This window comes from Montipora foliosa, chromosome 10, assembly GCF_036669935.1.
Source record: "Montipora foliosa isolate CH-2021 chromosome 10, ASM3666993v2, whole genome shotgun sequence".
Lineage (NCBI taxonomy): Eukaryota > Metazoa > Cnidaria > Anthozoa > Scleractinia > Acroporidae > Montipora > Montipora foliosa.
In genome coordinates, this window is record NC_090878.1 from 20,251,853 (window position 1) to 20,271,852 (window position 20,000).

Genomic DNA, 20,000 nt, shown 5'->3' on the forward strand with positions numbered 1-20,000 from the left:
TTGGTACAAGGAAATTGCCATTTTCAGAACAATTTGAGCTTCTCAGCTCAGTTTTTAAGAAGTAATGTTTTGCAATCGATTTGAATGGATCTTTGGACAGCAAAAGATGCAAGATTTTCAACAATTTCAACTTGTGAGAGAACGCGTTGTAACCCGACCCTCGCAGTGCATACATTATTCTCGTGACACCCTTTTTCGATCAAGGTTCTCGCATATATTTTCACTCTTAATTAAAGGAGAAGGAAGGAGGAAAGGAATAATAGACCTTTACGCAGGAAAGAATTAAGGTGATATTCCTTTTACACGGCGCAAACACATTTGACAACACAGTATAATCGATAGGAAATGCATGATAATTCATCAACGTCACTACTTCGAATTCTAAAAGTACCCGTCAGCAGGAGTTCGCAGGGGAAAAGAAAACCCTTTGCTTACAAATGCGTTCTCCGTTTCCGGGCTGCGAACATCCGGACCTACAATTTGGGCAAAAACAAACTGAAGATAAAATTGCGCGTTTGGTCTTGGCGACGCCTCCTTTACTTGCGAGGAGACTCTTGATATATTGTTATCGACGCCTTGAGGGAAAATTGCTGGCTAGCCATCCTTGATTTGGGGGGAGGGGAAGGTAGGGGCTTATCTGTCCAGTCTAGTGTGTCTGTGACGCAGGCAACTCAAACGTGAATCAAATTGATTTTTCAATGGTTTATACCGATTTTCGCTCAGATGCACTTTAAATTTCCTACAGATTTCCGACCCTATCATTTTAATCGACAATACTTCAATCTTACGTACTTTTGCAACCTAGTGGACGCAACTTTCGAAGGGTTGTTTTTCTTCACCTTTGTGACTTGACAAACTGTTTGCACTGAATCAAAGGTTTACTTATTTCAGCTTTCGACAGACGAGACAAGCTGCTTTTAGTCCAAATTTTTGCATTATGGACAGAGGAAGTCATATCTTAACAACGAGCACTTAAAGATTGTTGTTTTGTTTCCCATTTTACATTTATCTTGCCATTGTTATGGTCCTTGCAACAATGCGATTATCGGTCTCAGTTAAAACAATAGAAGATGATGCCATATTGTAAACAAGACGTAAAAACGTCACCCTAGTCGCGGCACTATCCAATCGGTGTCGCCTGTCGCAGTCAGAACCTTTAAGAGGCTACAAGGGAAAGGAATACTGGTCGGAATTAAGCGAAAACAAAATAACAGTTTAGAAGAGAAGCTTTTCGTAAGTAACGTATGTAGCAATTTGTCTGTATATCTGAGGTGAATTGCACAGGCGAAATGCCTTTGCCGTATCTGTTTTACACAGAGTTATTCGCCATGTTTTGCATATAAACACAACATTGAGGGCATTCGATATTGCCGCTCTAGCCTCATCAGTTGCCCATAGGCAACTTGATTTGCAGCTTAGGACAAAACTGATCATCGAAGGTTTTCATGTATTTTTGCCTAAGAATTTTGTGTCGGACAAATACGAGAACGGAGTCAAATGAAATCATGCTTCGAATGTACTTGAATTAGCAATGGACTCAAAGCAACGAAGCATGCAAATTTCGAATTTACTTGGTACAAGGAAACTGCCATTTTCAGAACAATTTGAGCTTCTCGGCTCAGTTTTTAAGAAGTAACGTTTTGCAATCGATTTGAATGGATCTTTGGACAGCAAAAGATGCAAGATTTTCAACAATTTCAACTTGTGAGAGAACGCGTTGTAACCCGACCCTCGCAGTGCATACATTATTCTCGTGACACCCTTTTTCGATCAAGGTTCTCGCATATATTTTCGCTCTTAATTAAAGGAGAAGGAAGGAGGAAAGGAATAATAGACCTTTACGCAGGAAAGAATTAAGGTGATATTCCTTTTACACGGCGCAAACACATTTGACAACACAGTATAATCGATAGGAAATGCATGATAATTGATGAAGGTCAATACTCCGAATTCTAAAAGTACCCGTCAGCGGGAGTTCGCAGGGAAAAAAAAGAAAACCCTTTGCTTACAAATGCTTTCTCTGTTTCCGGGCTGCGAACATCCGGACCTACAATTTTGGACAAAACAAACTGAAGATAAAATTGCCTCCTTTACGTGCGAGGAGACTCTTGATATATTGTTATCGACGTCTTGAGGGAAAATTACTGGCTAGCCATCCTTGATTTGGGGGGAGGGGAAGGTAGGGGCTTATCTGTCCAGTCTAGTGTGTCTGTGACGCAGGCAACTCAAACGCGAATCAAATTGATTTTTCACTGGTTTATACCGATTTTCACTCAGATGCACTTTAAATTTCCTACAGATTTCCGACCCTATCATTTTAATCGACAATACTTCAATCTTGTACTTTTGCAACCTAGTGGACGCAACTTTCGAAGGGTTGTTTTTCTTCACCTTTGTGACTTGACAAACTGTGGCAGACCATAGTTTGCACTGAATCAATCCTTCAATCAATCGCTTATGTGCACAACTAACGTTGAATCATCGTGGGCTTTCCTGTGAACTTTGTTCCATTGCGATTAAAATAGTTTTTTGAAGAGGCTCTATCACATTATTTTAGGGTGTTTCGGGAAAATCTTAAGTTAGTCACGAGTTTAAAAACTCGAATATGGTGATGTGAAATTCCTTTACTGATAAAATTATCGTACATCACAAACAAGATGATTCTGAGCAAAACGACCTTTATCCAGTCGATTTACCATGGACCGCCGTGTATTCAAAAATGGCGGCCAAGAAATTATTCTTTTGTCTTGGTGTTAATCATCCTATCCTCACCAGCCTCACTTTAGAGCAAAAATTCGTTTGAAATTTTGTTCGTGAAAACGAGGCTAGCGAGGATGATTAGCATAAGACAAAAGAATAATTACTCAGCCGCCGTTTATGAATACGGTCTTTAATAGACCTTTTTCGCTTGTACATTTTTCTTTCCCAATACAGATCATGTGAGGCTTGGTCCTTTGTTTTGTTCATTAAAAAGAGTTGCATGCACTCATTTTAATGAACAAAACAAAGGACCAAACCTCCTGAGTATTATCACATGATCTGTATTGGGAAAAAAAATGTACAAGCGAAAAAGGTCGATTAAACTTGAAAAACGTCAGGCTGACTTTTTCCAAGATTACCCAAATGCAATCCGTTTCAATCTTGTCCATTTGTGTCCATCCATGCTTATCTTTCATGTTGTTCAACGGTTTTAAGGGGTCATTGCACTGTATCATTCTACTTTTTGGGCATTTTGGGGCATCATTTTGCGTGACATAGCTAGCCCCTTTAAAAATCAAATTGTCCTGTTGAGCTTATTTCCGGCATTTTTCGCAGCGGTTTAAAGACATCTCCATTGATATATCAATTCAAAAACTATTTTGACCGACAGGTTCCACAATGACAACAGGATTAAGGAGCTTGCTGCTGATAACATTACTTGCTTTGCCGCTGACACATTCGGAAGAAAAATGACGCTGATCATGACAGTCGACTTCATTGGATCCGGCGTTACAAGCGCGGGCAAACGGCTCCGTGCTGATCCTGGGAATGATCCAGTACACATGACACTCACTACAAGACTTGGCGGTCAAGGTCATCACAAGAATGGCCCAGCTGCGACGAGACGCTAAATCTCTCCGGCAAAAGGCGTAAGTAAGCTTAAGGTGGCCGGAACCACTTTCACCACTTTTTAGAGACCTTCTTATTAGAAGGGTAATAACTAGTACACTTTACCACGTAACAGCAATGTTATGGTACCATATAAAACACCAATGATTGCTGAACAAAATGCGCTCACTATTGTGATGTATAGGTTACCATGGCAACATCAAAGCGCTCCAAAAACACCCTATATTTTGTCTTCCCTTGCTTTTATCTCAAAAATGAACTCAGTGTCCCCATTTTTTATTGTCGAATAGTGATTAGAAATCTGAGATAGAACTATCGCTAAAGTTTTAAAAAATTCCTGGGAGCCAATTCAGAGCTACCTAAAGTTTTCGAAATATTTAAGGTAGCTCTGAATGGAGCAAAGGATTCCTGTACTGTGACTGTCTCGCTTCGAAAACGGGCGAATATTTTAGTCTGGGCTAACAGTTTTAAAACAGATGTATATCTATCCGTCATCGATGGTTATTGGGGACTTTGAAGCCTACGAGGGCGACGTCGACGTCGGAAAACGTCTCCTCAAAAAATAACTTTGCACATTCGCAAGTCATGCAGAATTACTGCATCTCGTTCACCTCCTACAACTATGTGGGCAAAGTATACTGAAACAAGAGGCCACTTGTAGCCTATACTTTGTTGGAAGGAATTTTAGCGGATTTCCTTTAAAATTCACAATATTTCAGTGATTTCTCATGTTACAATATCTTGGCCAACATCCAGTACAATTCCGTAGTGCAAAGTCCAAAGTCCACATTTCGTGACCTAACGATATGGTTCAGTGCGATCGTAAAATAGTTGTTCACATTTAAAACTGTTGTTAACGGTGTTGTCTCCAATCATAACCAGTAAACAGGTGCTTTACAAGTTCCTGCGAGGGTATTTAAAATTATTTAATACTTTTTCTTAACAATGCCGGGAGAATTATAAAATTATATAATTAGCCCGGTAAGGTATGTTACTGAGTCACACGATGACCGGATATTGCAAACATTAGTTTCCGGTCACGCACACAATTTTCCGTTACTCTGTCACGTAGTCGTCCGTGCTTTCGTGGTCATCGCGATTGCCTGAGGAGAGACCGAGTTCGAATCCTACTTGTGCCGCCTTCTACGAGAGAAAGGAGTATACGCATGTGCAGAGATAGCGCGACCCCCTACCCCCCTACCCCCCCCCCCCCCCCAAAAAAAAAAAAAAAAAAAAAAATTATAACAATGCCAAGACACTTCTTAAGCGTTTACTCGGAATACCATGTGGTAGGGTGCTACATTTTGCAAGAGGTAGTTTTAAATTGAGTGATATCTAAAATGGCCAAGTACCCAACAAAACAAGTCAATGTTTCTGCAGCCAGTTGAAGGCTGGATGACTCATTCCTAAGGGATAATGTACTGATGAACATCTCTTAATGTTTAAAAATAAATTCAACGGGTGACGTGTATCTCTAGGGATAACCTGCGATCAGGCGTACTTTTCTTTAGACAAGGCGGAAAAGGTACGCCTGACACAATAGGGCCGTTTATACGAGAGAAAATAAGCCGCGGCCAGAGTTGGCCGCGGCTTACGTAAGCCGCGAACACCCCGTATAAATGGTACAAAATCTACGTTCACGGCTTTCTCAAGCCGCGGCTTATCTTGGCCGGGGAGTTTATACTCGTATAAATAGTTCCTTTCGCGGCTTACGCAAGCCGCGGCCAGAGTTAGCCGCGGCTTATTTTCTCTCGTATAAACGGCCCTAATTTCTTAACGAGTCGTCTGCCGGTAGTCCAGAATCTGATTTTTACTCTGATTGGCCGAAAAACAAAGGAGCTCTTAGCGCCTCTCTCCAATTGGTTACACCATAATTGCAAAAAAGTCGGTTAAGGACGGTAAGTACTAATTCAAAGGTATTTTTGCTCGGTTTACTGAATATGCGGGAAAAGCAGATCTTAACAAGTGTTATTGAAATCCAAAAAGAAAATTGGGGGTAACCACGCATTTTTCGAAGATAATTCATCAACAATATTTGTAAAGAGCTATAAAATACAAAGCAATGTATGGCGTTCTTTTGGAAATTGAAGGTTAATTATATCTGAAAAATGCATAGTTACCCCCAATTTTCTTTTTGGATACCACTTGCTAAGTTCTGCCTTTTGCTCATAGTTTTGAACCGCGCAAAAATATCCCTGTATTAATAAGCATTGCCGATCGGAAATCCGAGTATCTCGAGATGCGGAGAACGTATCCGCAATAACAATAGTAGGCACCGTCCTTAACAACTGATCAAACTATGGCCGCCGAGAAGCGTTCTTGCCGGATCCTTACGCATGCATTCAGTGATATCATTTGAGTTATGGCTGACATGGACGCCAGTTTTAGCCTGGCTCAGCCTTATGAGCATGGCACAGTCTTCAAAGAACCGGAAGGTCGTATTAGTTCTTAGTTTAGTACACTACTATATTTAGTTTGCACTAATCGTAGAAGGTTGTAGAAAAGAGAAATGAAACATAAGTACAAATAAATCACTCTTAGAATCGTCTTAAGTGAGGTGGTACTTTCAAGTCACGTATTGCCGCCATGGATGTTTTCCCAAAAGCATCCGTTGAGGGTGACTGGATAACACCAGAGGGTAGTGCATTCTAAAGTCTTTTAGTATCACCCAACTAGTGGACTAATGCAAATCCTGCATTTTGATTGGCTACGCTACTAGAGGACTATTAGTAATAGTCCTCGAGTAGCGAAAAGAGTGACGTTCTCTTTCGTTTTATTCCCAAATAAATATTTCTTCACGTAGCCCTTGCGGGCGAAGGGTCTAATTGTTAAATAGCATGTGGGGAAAAAGGGTACGAGTAGCTCAGAAGATTACTTTGAACTTGCCGATAAACAGTCTACTGGATCTGTTTGAGGTTAAAAACGCAATTGGTATATCAGACCCAATAAGTTTATTGTGGAATTTGGAGAACAACAGAGCAGTGTGAGCTAGTGTTAAGTAATCGCCTTTGTCTGATGTACTCCAGCCAAGTTATTGAACTAATTCAGCTGTTACAGCGCAGGTAGTTTCCCGCGCAGTGGTGAGAGCACTCGCCTCCCACCAATGTTGCCCGGGTTAGATTCCCAGACTCGGCGTCATATGTGGGTTAAAGTTTGTCGGTTCTCTACTCTGCACCGAGAGGTCTTCTCCGGGTACTCCTGTTTCCCCTTTCCTCAAAAACCAACATTTGACTTGATTTGCGTTAATTGTTCACTTCAATTTACAGTGTCCCCAATTAGTGCTCCAGCGCTAGAACGACTTAACACTTTAATATTTAAAGTGCCTTTCCTTTCCTTTTCTTTTCCGTAACAAAACGTGTAGCATTTCTCTGTACCTGTTTCAACTTGTTGACTGACTTGTTTTCGTATGGACTCCATGCAAGTTGTGGTGGATACCTCCTCTGCCATTGCGCTCGCCCAAGTATGCATGAAGTGCTAGTCAATTCGCGTCCAAGATGGTCCAGTTGTTAAATGCAGTTCTTTCGAGTACTAAAATATTTGTGACCACCTATCTTTTTAGCTTCATTGTCCTCAGGAACCAATGTAAGGCCTTGGGACATCAACACTCGCTATCACTTCCTATCAAATGACACTCTTTTGTTTCCATAGCAACATGCCAAGTCTTGACGTCATGACAATAACTCGTCAGTGTCTTTTCTCGGACGCATGGAATGCAACCGATGATTTCTTTGAGGAGCCTCAGAGTGGACTTGTGCACAAGTTACTGGGCATTAAAGACAACGGAATGCAGGTTTACGATCGCTGTGGTCAGTTGGTTGGCGAGATTAAGCTGTTTCCGAAAATTCCAGATATGAAGCATGAGTGGTAAGTAATTGACATTTAACCGTTACTTCCCTTACCGGGAAGCAGGGTTTGGAATATTGGGTAGTGGTGATGACTTGTCTCCGACTGCTATATAGCGGTTTTCCACGGCAGCCATGTTGCATGGCAGGAACAATAGATTCCTTTTCCTATGGGAACAAATGTTCTTTCTAATGCCACACATTTTCATTGTACCTGTCATGCAACATGGCTGCCGTGCAAACACCTCTATTCCGGGTTTAGATCCTTTCAAGTTTGTTGGTTTCTTATTCAGTTCCGGGGTGGGGTGGGGTGGAGGTTGGGGATGATTAACCGAATACTTATCGTCCCCTCTCCGAAAACTTGATATCCTTTGATTGGATTTTATCATAACTAAATTGATAGTCGCCCAAGTTATTACTGGGAGAAAATTATGAAGACCAGTTCCTATTCTTCTATATTTCTGGCGTTCCTCCACCGGCCACAAGTTAAGCTAGCTCCTTCGCGACGCATTTGTTAGTGTTATGCCCGACCTTATCTTGCGACCAATATAATATGAGAATCAGTCCACTTCTCCCTTTCTCTTCATGGCCATCCCCCTCCACCGCCTTATCTTTCCCCTCCCCTCTCACTCGGTCACTCTTTCCTTCCTCCTCTACCAAACCTTGTTGTTGAACTCTAATTAGAATAGTTTAGAGAATTAAATCTTTTTGACCTTGGAACAAAGGCCTTACCCCCCCCCCCCCCCCCCCCCTCCCCCAACTTCCCACAATCTCCAGTTCCCAATTTGGAACGCTTGAAGTACAGGGGGCGGCAAACGCTCTTGACTTCTGATAGTAAGAAGCGTGTTTTTTTTTGCGTTTTAACATGACTTGGTGTTCAGCAAATGCACTTGCAACATAATGAGTCATAGTCTCAGGACATTTGATTTTTCTTCTTTTTTTTTTATTAGGACAACTATAAGGAAGGCCTTTGACGTAAAGAGGTGCAACGTACAAACGGACAGCACAGGATATCCAGCCCAGGGCAACAGCCCCAAGTAGTGACGGCAGTTGAATAACTATGTGCGTTTCGGTAGAGTCTGTGATTAGGGGATATAAAAATTTTCTGTGGATTAAATTGTCGAAAATGATGTTGTAGACCTGTAGTAAACAGTAGCGTGATACTTTTTGAGATTCTTGTTGTAAAAATATAAATCAAGGCAAGATCAACGTCGTTGAAGGAAATAATAGGATTTAGACTGTCGTAGGGGTTATTTTGGCCCGGCTTCTTAAAGATAACTTTTTCGTCAGAAAAATTGTATTGTATCATTCTTCAGATGCATTTTGGACACAAGTAGAGGGAAAAAAGGAAGCTAAAATTTTAGCTTTGAATGTGAAGTGGCTTATGAAGAACAAGCAGCAAATGTGGTCAACTGTTTGTTCTGATGCAGTGTCACCAGTTGAAGAAAGGGAACATTTCATTGCGAGTTCAATTGTTTATAGGTATGACGAACTTGCAGTAAAGCTTAACAGTTTGCAAGGTCTGAACAATTTTAATCAGTTTGCTCGTGTTTGAAAGGAATTGTCCAGAGAAACTAACTTCGTGTTCTAATGTTGTAAGATTAGAAATGGTGCAATAAAGGAAATTCCGCGAAAGATGTTGATGTAGAAGGAGATCTCGTGGAAGACCCTCAACCTAACTCTTTTTTGGGTTATTTTGCCCCCCCATCCTCCACTCGCCGACTTCTTCCTCCCAAAATGGCACGCCTAACCAGTGAATCCTTGAAACAACGACGCGCTCATTGTAAAGGAATGTGTTTTTTGGGGTGGGGGGGGGGGGGGGGGTATATAGGCGAAAATCGAAACAATTTGAAAGGATGACGCAAAAAGCGTGGTTATCATTTTTTGGAAGCAGTACTGAATTTACATCGTTTTCGTACGAAAACGCTATTTTGTGGTTGAAAATATTCTGCTTGGTGTTCGCGAACTATTAAGAGAACTAACCGAGACTTGAAAACGCATTCCTAGGATGTCACCTTTGATTTTCGATGTACACCGCCTGGGACAGCGTGCATACAAGTCAACTGGACTCTTTTTCTAGGGACAGTGTTGCTGTATCTTAGCCTTATATAACGATAAAATCGTCTTTACAGAGACCCAAAAATATTACCTTTGTTTCAATGCTCTAAACCGTCTTATGCTGCAGAGGTATTCTTTTCGTCTGAAGCTTGGTATAAAGAAGATACAATATGCATTTTTTTTTATGGACGCGGTGATTTATCACCAAAACGTTAATATGGATCGGTCGTCCTGCCAACATTCATTTTATTCCTTTCCCTTACGGTGCTCAAAATATATCCGCAAGATACGAGTTGTGCCCAGTTTTGACCAAAAAACAGCAGTGGAACTACCTTAATCCATCTCTTCATTTCTCCCATTACTTCCGTATCATGCGATACCTACTTAAATGCAGCTACACATTATATAAAAACACCTTTATCTGGAATATTAAATGCTTTCAGAAAATGTTAAAATACAATGTATAATAAAACTGATAAGAGTCCGGGAAAGTGTGTAATTAAATTTATGCCTTTCAATGACGAAAGCCTTAAGATACACATATCTCTGTTCCCATGACTTCCCGTGAAAGAAGATATTAATTTAAGCCAGTCCTGCAAGTGACATCTCCATTCCCCACGAGTGCGCCTAGACGTAGCCAGCATCGATCACGATCTCATGGTTGCTCTTAGCATTCACATAATCCACTCAATCGACCGCAGCAGCGATGCGGCTCTCGGAGGCCACGACACAAGCACTTCTCAGTTCGAACATGTTTTGAACAAAACCCACGACATTTTCTGTCTACGGCTGGATGAGTCACCAACGAGGAAACCAAGTTTAAGACTAAATCTACTTTTTCCTCAAAGCAAGTCAGCTTTTCCTCTAAATTTGTGAAATACTCACGACATTCCTCTCTCAGTTCTTTCAGCTGGGAATCAAGTTTCCTTATTTCCTCGTCTTGCTTGTCCAGCGCTTGATGCAGCAACTCAATATATTCGTTCTGCTGGTTGTGCGATAGCGCGTCTCTTGTGGCTGTATACAGGTTACGGTAAATTGAATCGGAAGCCGCAATGCTTCTCGATGGTTCGATATCCTCTCGCGAGACCTCGTTACTAGTCGGATAGAAAATTTCATCTTCGGAATCACGATATGCTGCATCATCAGAGAACTCGTCCTCGATTGCAAAACAGTTTTCGCGGAGATTCTTCTTTTCGGCCATCAAATTTCATAAAAACAACTCCCAGGTACAGTAACGAATAAGAGCCTCAGAACTTTTCGAATAACAATTCGAATACGGCATTGTGACGTATGGCCGATTACCTTTCCAAGCATCGTCATAATTGATAGCAACCAAGAAATGTTCGCAATACTCCTCACGTGACTAATCACAGTCAAGTTTTGTATTAATAACCTCTTTATTATATCTCAGCATGCGCGCTATGATTGGTTAATTCAGCAGGCCGTTATACAGAACGGCCCACTAAATTTAAAATTATGATGCAACATTTTCTAGTAAGTTTTTCATGCTGTTTATGTGAAAGATCTATCTGGATTGAGCTTGTTGGTTCTCTAAATGGGTTTAATGCCCGAATTTATACCCATTTTTATCAAATTGCAGCTCATATTCAGAGGGGACTTGGCGTTCCACACAAGTGTTCTTTAGTTTTCAATTACTCAACGCGCGCGCAAATAAGTTCTTTTTTTTCTCGTAAAAATTTTAGACAGATTGTGAAAACAAGCGATAGGTCTCCTTCTTGTTCACTGCGGTCATAGACACTCTTGCTTAGAATATACCCCAGGTGATTTACAATTTCAATTTCAAAGTCAGCGGTTTAGTAGTTGTGACAAATTCACCAGGTAAACCAAAAAGGACAGAAACGAAGGATGGGGTTTCCCACGTGATATCAATGATTGGTTAAAACCCACCACTCTACCCACAAAGGTCCTCTGATTGTTTGTTACGAATTGCCACGTGAAAGGATTGGAGGGTAAAGTTGGTTGATTTTGCTATTCGAGGATTGAATGGCAACATTTCCCAACCATGCACATTCAGCCACGGATACTAATGACAATTACCTCAAGAGAAGATCTAAGTATGTGCAAAGAAGTGCTGAACTGCGAAGGAGAGGGGAGGGTAAGGGCGGGGGTGGACAAGTAACTGATGTGTGGGATGGGAGACGGGGGCGAGTCTCCGAGAACGATGTCCTAGGAATGTTTGTTTGTAGCGTCATCACGAAAATACTATTTCTTCCTTTTCTTCTTCGTCAGTCCATACGATGCCAGTCGCGCTGCTGACAGATTAGCGAGAGGTTCCTTCTTTGCTCCTCTGAACTGCCCTCGCAATCGTTTCCTGAGGGCTTGTTCTTTCCTCTCTTCAAACGTGAGCCTTTTTCCTTTCTTCTTAAAACTCTTGCCTTTCTGTTTGTCCCATCCTTCTTTGTATTTTCTACTTTTAAGTTCGTTTGTTTTCTTGACGTTTCTTACATCTGAATCTTGAGCTGTTGAAATTGTTTCGCCTCCATTTAATGTACCACTGCTATGATTTCGTGTTTCAGCGTCGTTATTGATGTGTTCAATTTCTGTTTTAACACTATTATGCCTAGTCTTATGAGTTTTACCCCTTTCCGACAAACCATTCTGACTGACCCTTTTCTTCTTGGCATTTTCTTCTTCAGGGCTAAAAATAAATAAAATTGTGTTAATTTAATTATTTTATATTTCATACTTAAGTAGTTTTGCAAATAGTTAATTGCGTATAAGGTAGAAGTAATATGTTATTAATACAATGATGTATTTGAGCTCGACGAAGGAGAACGCAGTTCATAATCCTGGATGTCCTGTGGTTTCAAGGGTGACCTTTTTGAGATTTTTTCTTCGACGGTCTGTCCGACGGTCTGCATTTTCTGCGCCATTTTGAATGACGTCATACGTCAGATGCGCGCAGGCTATCTCGCACCTCGTGGTTTCGTAGTAGTTTGAGCAAGTCTGAGCATCGTAAAGCGAATATCTAAAGACGACCTCGTGTTTTTACAGTAGTTTAGCAAAGTTAAGGAAAGCGTGACACTTACTAACGCGACCTGTGGAACTAACTATAAGTTGATAAGTAGATCAGTCACAGCCCTCACGTATACCAGAACCCAAATTTTGTCAAAAATGTACAGAGCTAAGGGCTATCAAGCTTAAGCAACTTAGCCACGTGATTCACCCACGTTACAGTTGTTCATATTTTAAAGACACGCTATTGTTTGAAAACGGCTGTGTGTTGAATATTAGGTTGCGTGGAAAAAAAGAAGAATTCTTTTAAGACAAGGTCAATTCTAGCTTCTTCTTCTTCTTCTTTTTCATTCAAAAGCCACTAAGTACACAACTGAAAAATTGGTCCAACAGGTTTTTGGCTCAAGCAGGGAGAAATGCTCTACAAATAACTTACCTCTCTGTCTCAATCAGAGATGATAGAATCCTATTTTTTCTTTTCCAATCTCTTCCGCGCTTGCGGAACTTCTTAATGTCTTCATATTCTTCCGTTTGAGGTCTAAAGACCAATGACAAAACCATGATTTATTTCTGCGGTTTCATGCTGAGGATGCGCCCTCTCCCTCCCCACCATCCCTTCCCAGGGGGCTGTGCTTCTATGATAGTAGTCGTTTTTAATACCAACGCTTGATCAATGAATAATGGGTTGCAAGTACGAGTTTATCTTACCAAAATGAGTAAAGTTGGCAGCCAGTAATATAATTGAATTTCGACTTCCTGTTATTTTGGACAAAAGAGGGGCTGAAAACTGCATTTAAGTGTACCTAAGTTTAAGCAGACATATCTTTTAGAATAGTTAATCACATGAAGGCTTTAAATTGCAGTCGGCGAGTGCAATTTGGGACCCTACGGGGTTGCACAGTTTTGTTCGTGTGTGTATAAGTGATTACTTATACATAACATTCATGAAAAAATCTCGAGATTAGATTATCGCAAATGACCGTGTAGCACGCAATCACGCAAAAATTGCGCCATCCGGGGCTCGCATTTGATTGGCCATCAGAGACTTTCTTGGATCATTGACCAATCAGAATGCTTGGTTTGTTACCTCTTTTCTGCACTGCGTTACCTGGAAACTGCATTTTTCTTAGTGAATCAGAATGGAGAAATTTTCCATGCATATTATTTACAGTGTAAATGTAAGCTATTTTTCTTGAAATACTAATAATCATCCACCTGGGCCCAGTTGGTCAAAAGCCGATTGTCACTAATCCGCGATAACGTACCATCCAAGGTTTCAATTTTCCCCTACAAAAAATCCATACCAATGTAATCTTTATGCTTAAGAAAGTCTTGGTTAAAACTGAAAGCCAAAATTCTAGTGGAAACTCTTTTTTCTTCTTGTTGTTTTCTTTGTGTTTGCTTGTCTTTTATCCTTATATTTGTGCCACCCAGAATCGACTTTTTTTTCCTTTAGACATAAAATTCTTTATTTTACCCCTTGGCTAGGTTAGCTTCTCAGTTATTTTATAGAGGGCATTGTACCTTTCTTAAGCCTATTACTTAGTTTATGTATCTCTATTTACGTGTGCTACAAATAAACGATTTGTTGTTGTTGTTGGTTAGATCGGCAAATAAGCTGCTCACCTGTATAGCGACATTTTCTTGACGGATACCCACATGTTCAATTCCCTGTCGGGACAAGTCAAGATCTGAGGGAACACAAACAAAATGTTTGTTTAACAGATCATTAATTGACCCTTTCATTCCCTAGATCGAAACGTGAGTTCTCCCAACTAATACCATAGAGTCCATTGTTGGGTGATCATGAGAATTTGGTACTATATCAAGATCACACCTGTTAAGATGATGATTATCTTCAATCTCAATACCTGTCTGACTGACATTTCATTGAAACTGTGAGCAGAATTTACATGCTGGTCACTCCTGAGAGTCAAAGGGTTAAATTAAATACGCTGCGTTTACAGAGCGGTTTTCAGTTGAGTGTCGAAAGTAATTAGCGAATTGCTTTGGCTTTGCATTACTTCACTTAGTGATTGGTTCAAAGTTCTAGCGCCACTTTCTCAACAAATCAGAAGTGAAACCAAAACCAATCTTGCCTCGCGCGTGCACATTTCCTCGAGCTTTGTGTCGGCTACCGTGTAATTACTTTGAGTTTTGATTGGTTTACTGGATTGTCTCCGTCCTTTTTGATTGAACAAAGTAATTACTTTGGTTTTGGTTTTTCGACACTCCATTGAAATTCGCTCTAAGCATAGTTAATCTAGGGACTGGTTATGAAACCCTGGGAATTTCAAAAGCAGGAACAATACAGTCGCAATTAGATGTTGAACCGAACGTGACCCTGCACAATCTTTTGTTTTTGGTTCGTAAGTTAATTTCGAATAAATTAGTCGAAGCTTGTGACTGGTTATCCTGCCGAAAAAAGCGTGTTTTTGTCGGGTTTTGTGCAGGGTCAAGGCCGAAAAAGCGAACAAAAACATGAAACAAAGAAACTTGTCGAGTTTCATAACCAGCCTACATCTATTAACTATGCTCTAAGACAGTCACGAGGTAAAGGCAAAGCAGCTGTGCTCGCACACGTTTTTCCGAGGTAAGAACAATAAGAATCATGAATCAGTGACAAGGTGCATATGCTATGTAGCTTTAGTCTTTCCCTTCACAGCAGCACTTGAACAACCGTGACAAAAACTTTTTCAAATCAAACACAATATCATAAAGCATCCAACTCGCGGGACGCAGTTTAGCCCGTTTACAAGAGATAGTAAGTGTTACGTGTTAATTGGTGTTAGTCAGTCACACCGAGTAAAGTGTACCTCTTCTGTGGAGATTCCAAAGTCGTTTGGTACAACTTGTCGATAATTGTATCTGCAAGGCATGTCTCCAATGATATCCTCATAATCCAGTTTGTAGTACTCATCGAAATACTGCTCAAATGTTTTCTCGTCTAAGAAACCAAAACAAGACTTCTATTTAGCTCCTCTTTTTCTTGTCGGAACGTCTACTACCGGAGATCAGGATCATCAACGTTTTTATTCTCTGGTATATTTCATTAAATATACTATATAATTTCATTAATATTTCATTAAATTAATACAGTCCTGACCAGTAAAGACCTATCGAGGAAGACTGCTTACCGTGTTGTATAATCAATTTACTTGTTACATTCTTGTTCTAATGCCTAACATACTTAAGGTTATGAGACAAAGGGAAATTCCGAATCAACTTGGGTAAAAAATTTGTGACGGAGATTAAAATTTAACTGCAGCATATACCATACCTTTGAACAACTGAGAGAAAAAAACAGAAGAATATATCAGACATAGCTTCTGCTTGATCCTATGTTTGGAGCGCAGTGGTGAGAGCACTCGCCTTCCACCATTGTGGCCCGGGTTCGATTCCCAGACTCGGCGTCATATGTATGTGGGTTGAGTTTGTTGGTTCTCTACTCTGCAAAAAGAGGTTTTCCTCCGGGTACTCCGGTATTCCCCTCTCCTCAAAAACACACATTTGATTTCAATTTACAGTGTCCCCGCTTAGTGCTCTACAGCGCTAGAAGATTAGACACTTAAATAAAGTTCCTTTCCTTTTTAAGGGTCTATGCTTTGAACAACCCGGGCCTAATGTGAACCTTAACTTCGAAAAATATCTTGTCATACCCGGATCAAACACCGGCTTTTCCTGATTAACTGCACTGGCAAATCGCGACCGTCCCTTCCTTTTTCTCCTACTCGGCATATTTAGATCAACAGCTTGGCTTCCATCATAATCAGCATCCATCTGAAAAGTGAGGAAACTAATCTCGTACCCAGATCTCCCACGGTCATACGGTCATATTTCCAGTGACAGAGTGAGATCTGGGTACAAAATTATGAGGAAACAAACTCCACGTGAAAATCAACCAAGCCTGCGTAGCTGACGGATTAAATCGACGGTTGCTTCGTTGTGTTTTGGCCGCGCGTGTGAGCGGCTACGAAGCACAGTTGCACTTTAACATATGTTTTTAATCGGACCGGTTTTTTATTTCCATGAATTGGTCGTTTATCGGCTGTTAAAATACACGCAAGATTTGCGCTCCGACGCCGTCGGGCCGATAAACCGTACCGTGTAAACCGGCCTTAAAGCTTCAAAGGCTATTACTATGATCACTACGCAAACCTAGGAATAGCAATGCTCATAATGCCGGCTATTGAACCTGTTTATGGTGGGCAAATTACCTTTTCTACCCAGTTGACAATAGAGAGGGAAAGATCTATTCTTTGATTACACTAACGTGATAAGACGGCCATGTTGGTGCCAAAACAAGACAAAAATTAACAAATCGAAAGTGGTTCAGCGTTGCAATATGATTGGTTTATATCCCAAAATGAGCGTTCCTGATTGGCTATCACACTGCATGACAAAATGACGCAAGCACGACGCGTACAGCGTTGTCTAGACTCTCACTGACAACGGCAAATTAGCCAACCAGATTGCGAGATTACACGCAATTGTGGTAAAATTCCACCAACATGGCCATTGTGACGTCACGTGCAATCAAAGAATACATATACTTACATTGAAGCCGGGATCTTCACAATGAAGTTCTGAAAAAATAGAATACATTTTCTACATGAGCTTTATTATCATCACTGCTGAGTTTATCATCATCATCAACATTATCATCACTATCATAATTAGAAGAAAACCATAGTTGTTAAACAGCAATTGGAAAGTGCATATGACACACATTTTTTTTTTTATTAGCTTGTTCGAAAGAGCTTTCAGAATGATTAAAGAACGGTGCTTATTTTATTTTGATAGCTCTCTTGGTTGCCGAGTTATTCTAGGTTTTGATTTATGCAAATCAGAGGACTTGTGACGTCACATAGTGGACACTAGCGACGCGCACAAGCATAAATGGAGGATATATTACACGGTGGCGAGAAGATATGAATTTTATGTTCGAGTGGCAACAACAATAGAGAGATTTAGCATCATGTTTACGTTAAATGGGAAACGTCGGCTTGCCGTTTTCACGTTTCACGTTTCACGTAAGATACGAATTTTTATGTTAGAGTGGCAAGAACATTAGAGAGATTTAGCATCACGTTTACGTGAAACGGGAAACGTCGACAACTTTTCCTTGGCAGTGTAAATGGGAAAATATGACAAGGTTTTCCTTGTCAAGTGGACTTGTCAAGGAAAACTTGCTAGTGTTAATGAGGTTTAAATCAATACAGATGAAGTAGAACAGTCCTCTCTCGTTACCTTGTGATCCCTGTTGATCTTCACCGCTTTCAGTTTTCTCGTAATTTCCTTCCCACTCATCCCAGTTCTCTGTAAGGAAAAATAGCAAAGACAAATTACACTCAGTCATGGAAAAAAAGCAAAAGCGTTCAAGTTGTCATGCAAAAACTCTTTAATATTTAGAATTGATTAAATTTTAACTTGAATTTAAATCAATTTGGGGCCGGTTGTTGGAAGCCTGGTTAGCGATAACCATTGCGCCTAGAGGTATCAAAATCTATAGGTTTCCATGGTATTTAACACTTGTTAACGCTAACCATGCTTTGAGCAACCCGGCGGGTATAGCTGTTACAGCAACAGTTTGGATGAAGTACTAACCCATTTCATCATCCAAGTCATTGTCAAACTCTGGTTTTTCCTCTTCACATTCATCATAAAACTCCTCATCGAAAGCATTCTAGATGAACAATAATTATGAAGAGAAGTGTCACACATGCGAGAGGAAGACAATTGCATTACTCTTGTTCATTGGCAAACTGAAAGATCAACTAATTAGAGCGAGTTTCAATCGAGTAATTACTTTGGCCAATCAAAAAGGACGGAGACAATCCAGTAAATCAATCAAAACTCGAAGTAATTACTCGTAGCCGACACAAAGCGCGGGAAAATGTGCACGCAGGAGCCCCGATTGGTTTTGGTCTCATTTCTGATTGGTTGAAAAAGTGGCGCGAGAACTTTGAACCAATCACCAAGAGAAGTAATGCAAAACCAAAGCGATTCGCTAATTACTTTTGACACTCAATTGAAAACCGCTCTATACCAGAGGTTTTTGCAGATAGAACCTAATAACACCACTGGATTGGTAAAATTATGAATGGTCCGATAGTTCTGAGAAGGGCTACTGTTGGTGATTGACAAAGTGTGACTTACAGCTGTAATAATTTGGTGCAAGTCATCTGCAGTCTTAAGATGACTCTGGCTTGGGTCAATGAACCGTCAGTCAACGATACCATACTCCGTTTAGGCACTTGCAGTATCTAAGACAGGCAAGTCACCTTAGGGGTAATTCTCTGATCACAATGCCTAATGACCACCCTGCATAATACTTGACAAAAACTTAGTGTACCTGCATTGCCTCATCATATTTCTTGGGGTCAAAGTCGCCATCAATATCTTCCTCTTTAAAACCCACATTTGGGTTTCCGGTGATGGCTGTCAAAAAAATTACAAAGAACAAAATATGGTAATACATTGTATAAAAAATTTATTATAGCGAAGCTCCGCACGCTAAAAACGCGCGCGCAGAGCACCATTGGTAAGCAAATATGGTAACCCATCCGTGCGAGAAACAGTACGTCCACACGTCCATGTATGCCAATGTGAAACTCTGCGTTTTTTTGGACGAAACACCTTTGATATTTATTGGACATCCATATTAATATTATGGTTAATTGACACCTGTAAAAAACAGGGAAATCTCCAGACCACGTGACCATATTCCGGGGTCATGTTTAAACCTTATCGAGGTCAGCCTTTTTAAAGTTGACCGCTGATCAGGTACATATTTTCGATTGGATCGCAGGCTCAAGTCAGGTTAACTTATTGTAAGAAAAAATAACACGGGAGCACTGCTTTTAGGCTTGGCTAAATCTATATATTATAATCTTATATTCCTAATTGTTGATGGTGTAACTAGCAAATTGAATAGGTCACAGTGGAGCTCTAACAAGAAATTACAGCTGACATAAAAAAAGCCTGAAAGTGTTGAGACTAAAAAAATAATCTCCAACCAAATAATACTCAAAAAATTCTTTTCTTTTCGTTATAATGATGATAAGCCAAACTTAGCTACTTGACATTTGCAAAAAAACTAACGAGACAAACGTCAAAGAAACCTTTCAGCTTTTCCAGCTTCTCCATAATCTCTTTCCTCTTCAAGTTTTTCAATCTTTTTATTTCTTCCCGCTTTTGTTCTTTTTCCTATAACGACAAACAAATCAGTGTAAAGACAATACTGGTATCTGTACGGTAATAATTTTAAAAAGGTGTTTAAGTATTAACCAAACAACTTTCAAAAATTGTTTATTCAACCTTCTCTTTCTTCAGCTCTCTCTCTTTCCGTTTCTCTTTCCGACGATCATCTGTTTTGCGCACCGACCCTTGAATAGTGCGAGGGTAAGTTTTGATCTTGAAAAACAAAGGGAAAAAAAAAAGAAATTAATACATCAACTTGTAATTCCTTAAAGAGACTGACAGTTACCAGTAGCTGTATTCCCAGGACTACAT

At 40.3% G+C, this 20,000-nt stretch overlaps 2 protein-coding genes across 5 annotated transcripts in view; one reads left to right on the top strand and one right to left on the bottom strand.

The window, feature by feature from the left end:
- LOC137974158 (uncharacterized) overlaps window positions 1-9,088 on the top strand; it is a 9,564-nt gene extending 476 nt beyond the window's left edge. For 2 of the 3 annotated variants that reach the window (XM_068821052.1, XM_068821051.1), the window contains exons 2-4: window positions 3,371-3,629; window positions 7,258-7,473; window positions 8,402-9,088. In XM_068821052.1, coding sequence (XP_068677153.1) covers window positions 3,586-3,629; window positions 7,258-7,473; window positions 8,402-8,492 — 351 coding nt within the window. In that variant the 5' untranslated portion in view covers window positions 3,371-3,585 and the 3' untranslated portion in view covers window positions 8,493-9,088. Of the gene's footprint in view, window positions 1-1,094; window positions 1,234-3,370; window positions 3,630-7,257; window positions 7,474-8,401 lie in introns of those variants that run through there. The other variant, XM_068821053.1, reaches the window with a different exon arrangement.
- A 1,803-nt stretch (window positions 9,089-10,891) lies between these two features.
- The window catches only part of LOC137974156 (protein KRI1 homolog), a 19,231-nt gene continuing 10,122 nt past the window's right edge, over window positions 10,892-20,000 (bottom strand). The window contains exons 12-22 of one of the 2 annotated variants that reach the window (XM_068821048.1): window positions 19,806-19,901; window positions 19,610-19,694; window positions 18,841-18,926; window positions 18,093-18,171; window positions 17,736-17,804; window positions 17,043-17,071; window positions 16,145-16,265; window positions 15,302-15,432; window positions 14,112-14,176; window positions 12,922-13,023; window positions 10,892-12,168 (exon numbers count right to left, since the gene is read on the bottom strand). In XM_068821048.1, coding sequence (XP_068677149.1) covers window positions 11,733-12,168; window positions 12,922-13,023; window positions 14,112-14,176; window positions 15,302-15,432; window positions 16,145-16,265; window positions 17,043-17,071; window positions 17,736-17,804; window positions 18,093-18,171; window positions 18,841-18,926; window positions 19,610-19,694; window positions 19,806-19,901 — 1,299 coding nt within the window. In that variant the 3' untranslated portion in view covers window positions 10,892-11,732. The remainder of the gene's footprint in view (window positions 12,169-12,921; window positions 13,024-14,111; window positions 14,177-15,301; window positions 15,433-16,144; window positions 16,266-17,042; window positions 17,072-17,735; window positions 17,805-18,092; window positions 18,172-18,840; window positions 18,927-19,609; window positions 19,695-19,805; window positions 19,902-20,000) is intronic. The other variant, XM_068821047.1, reaches the window with a different exon arrangement.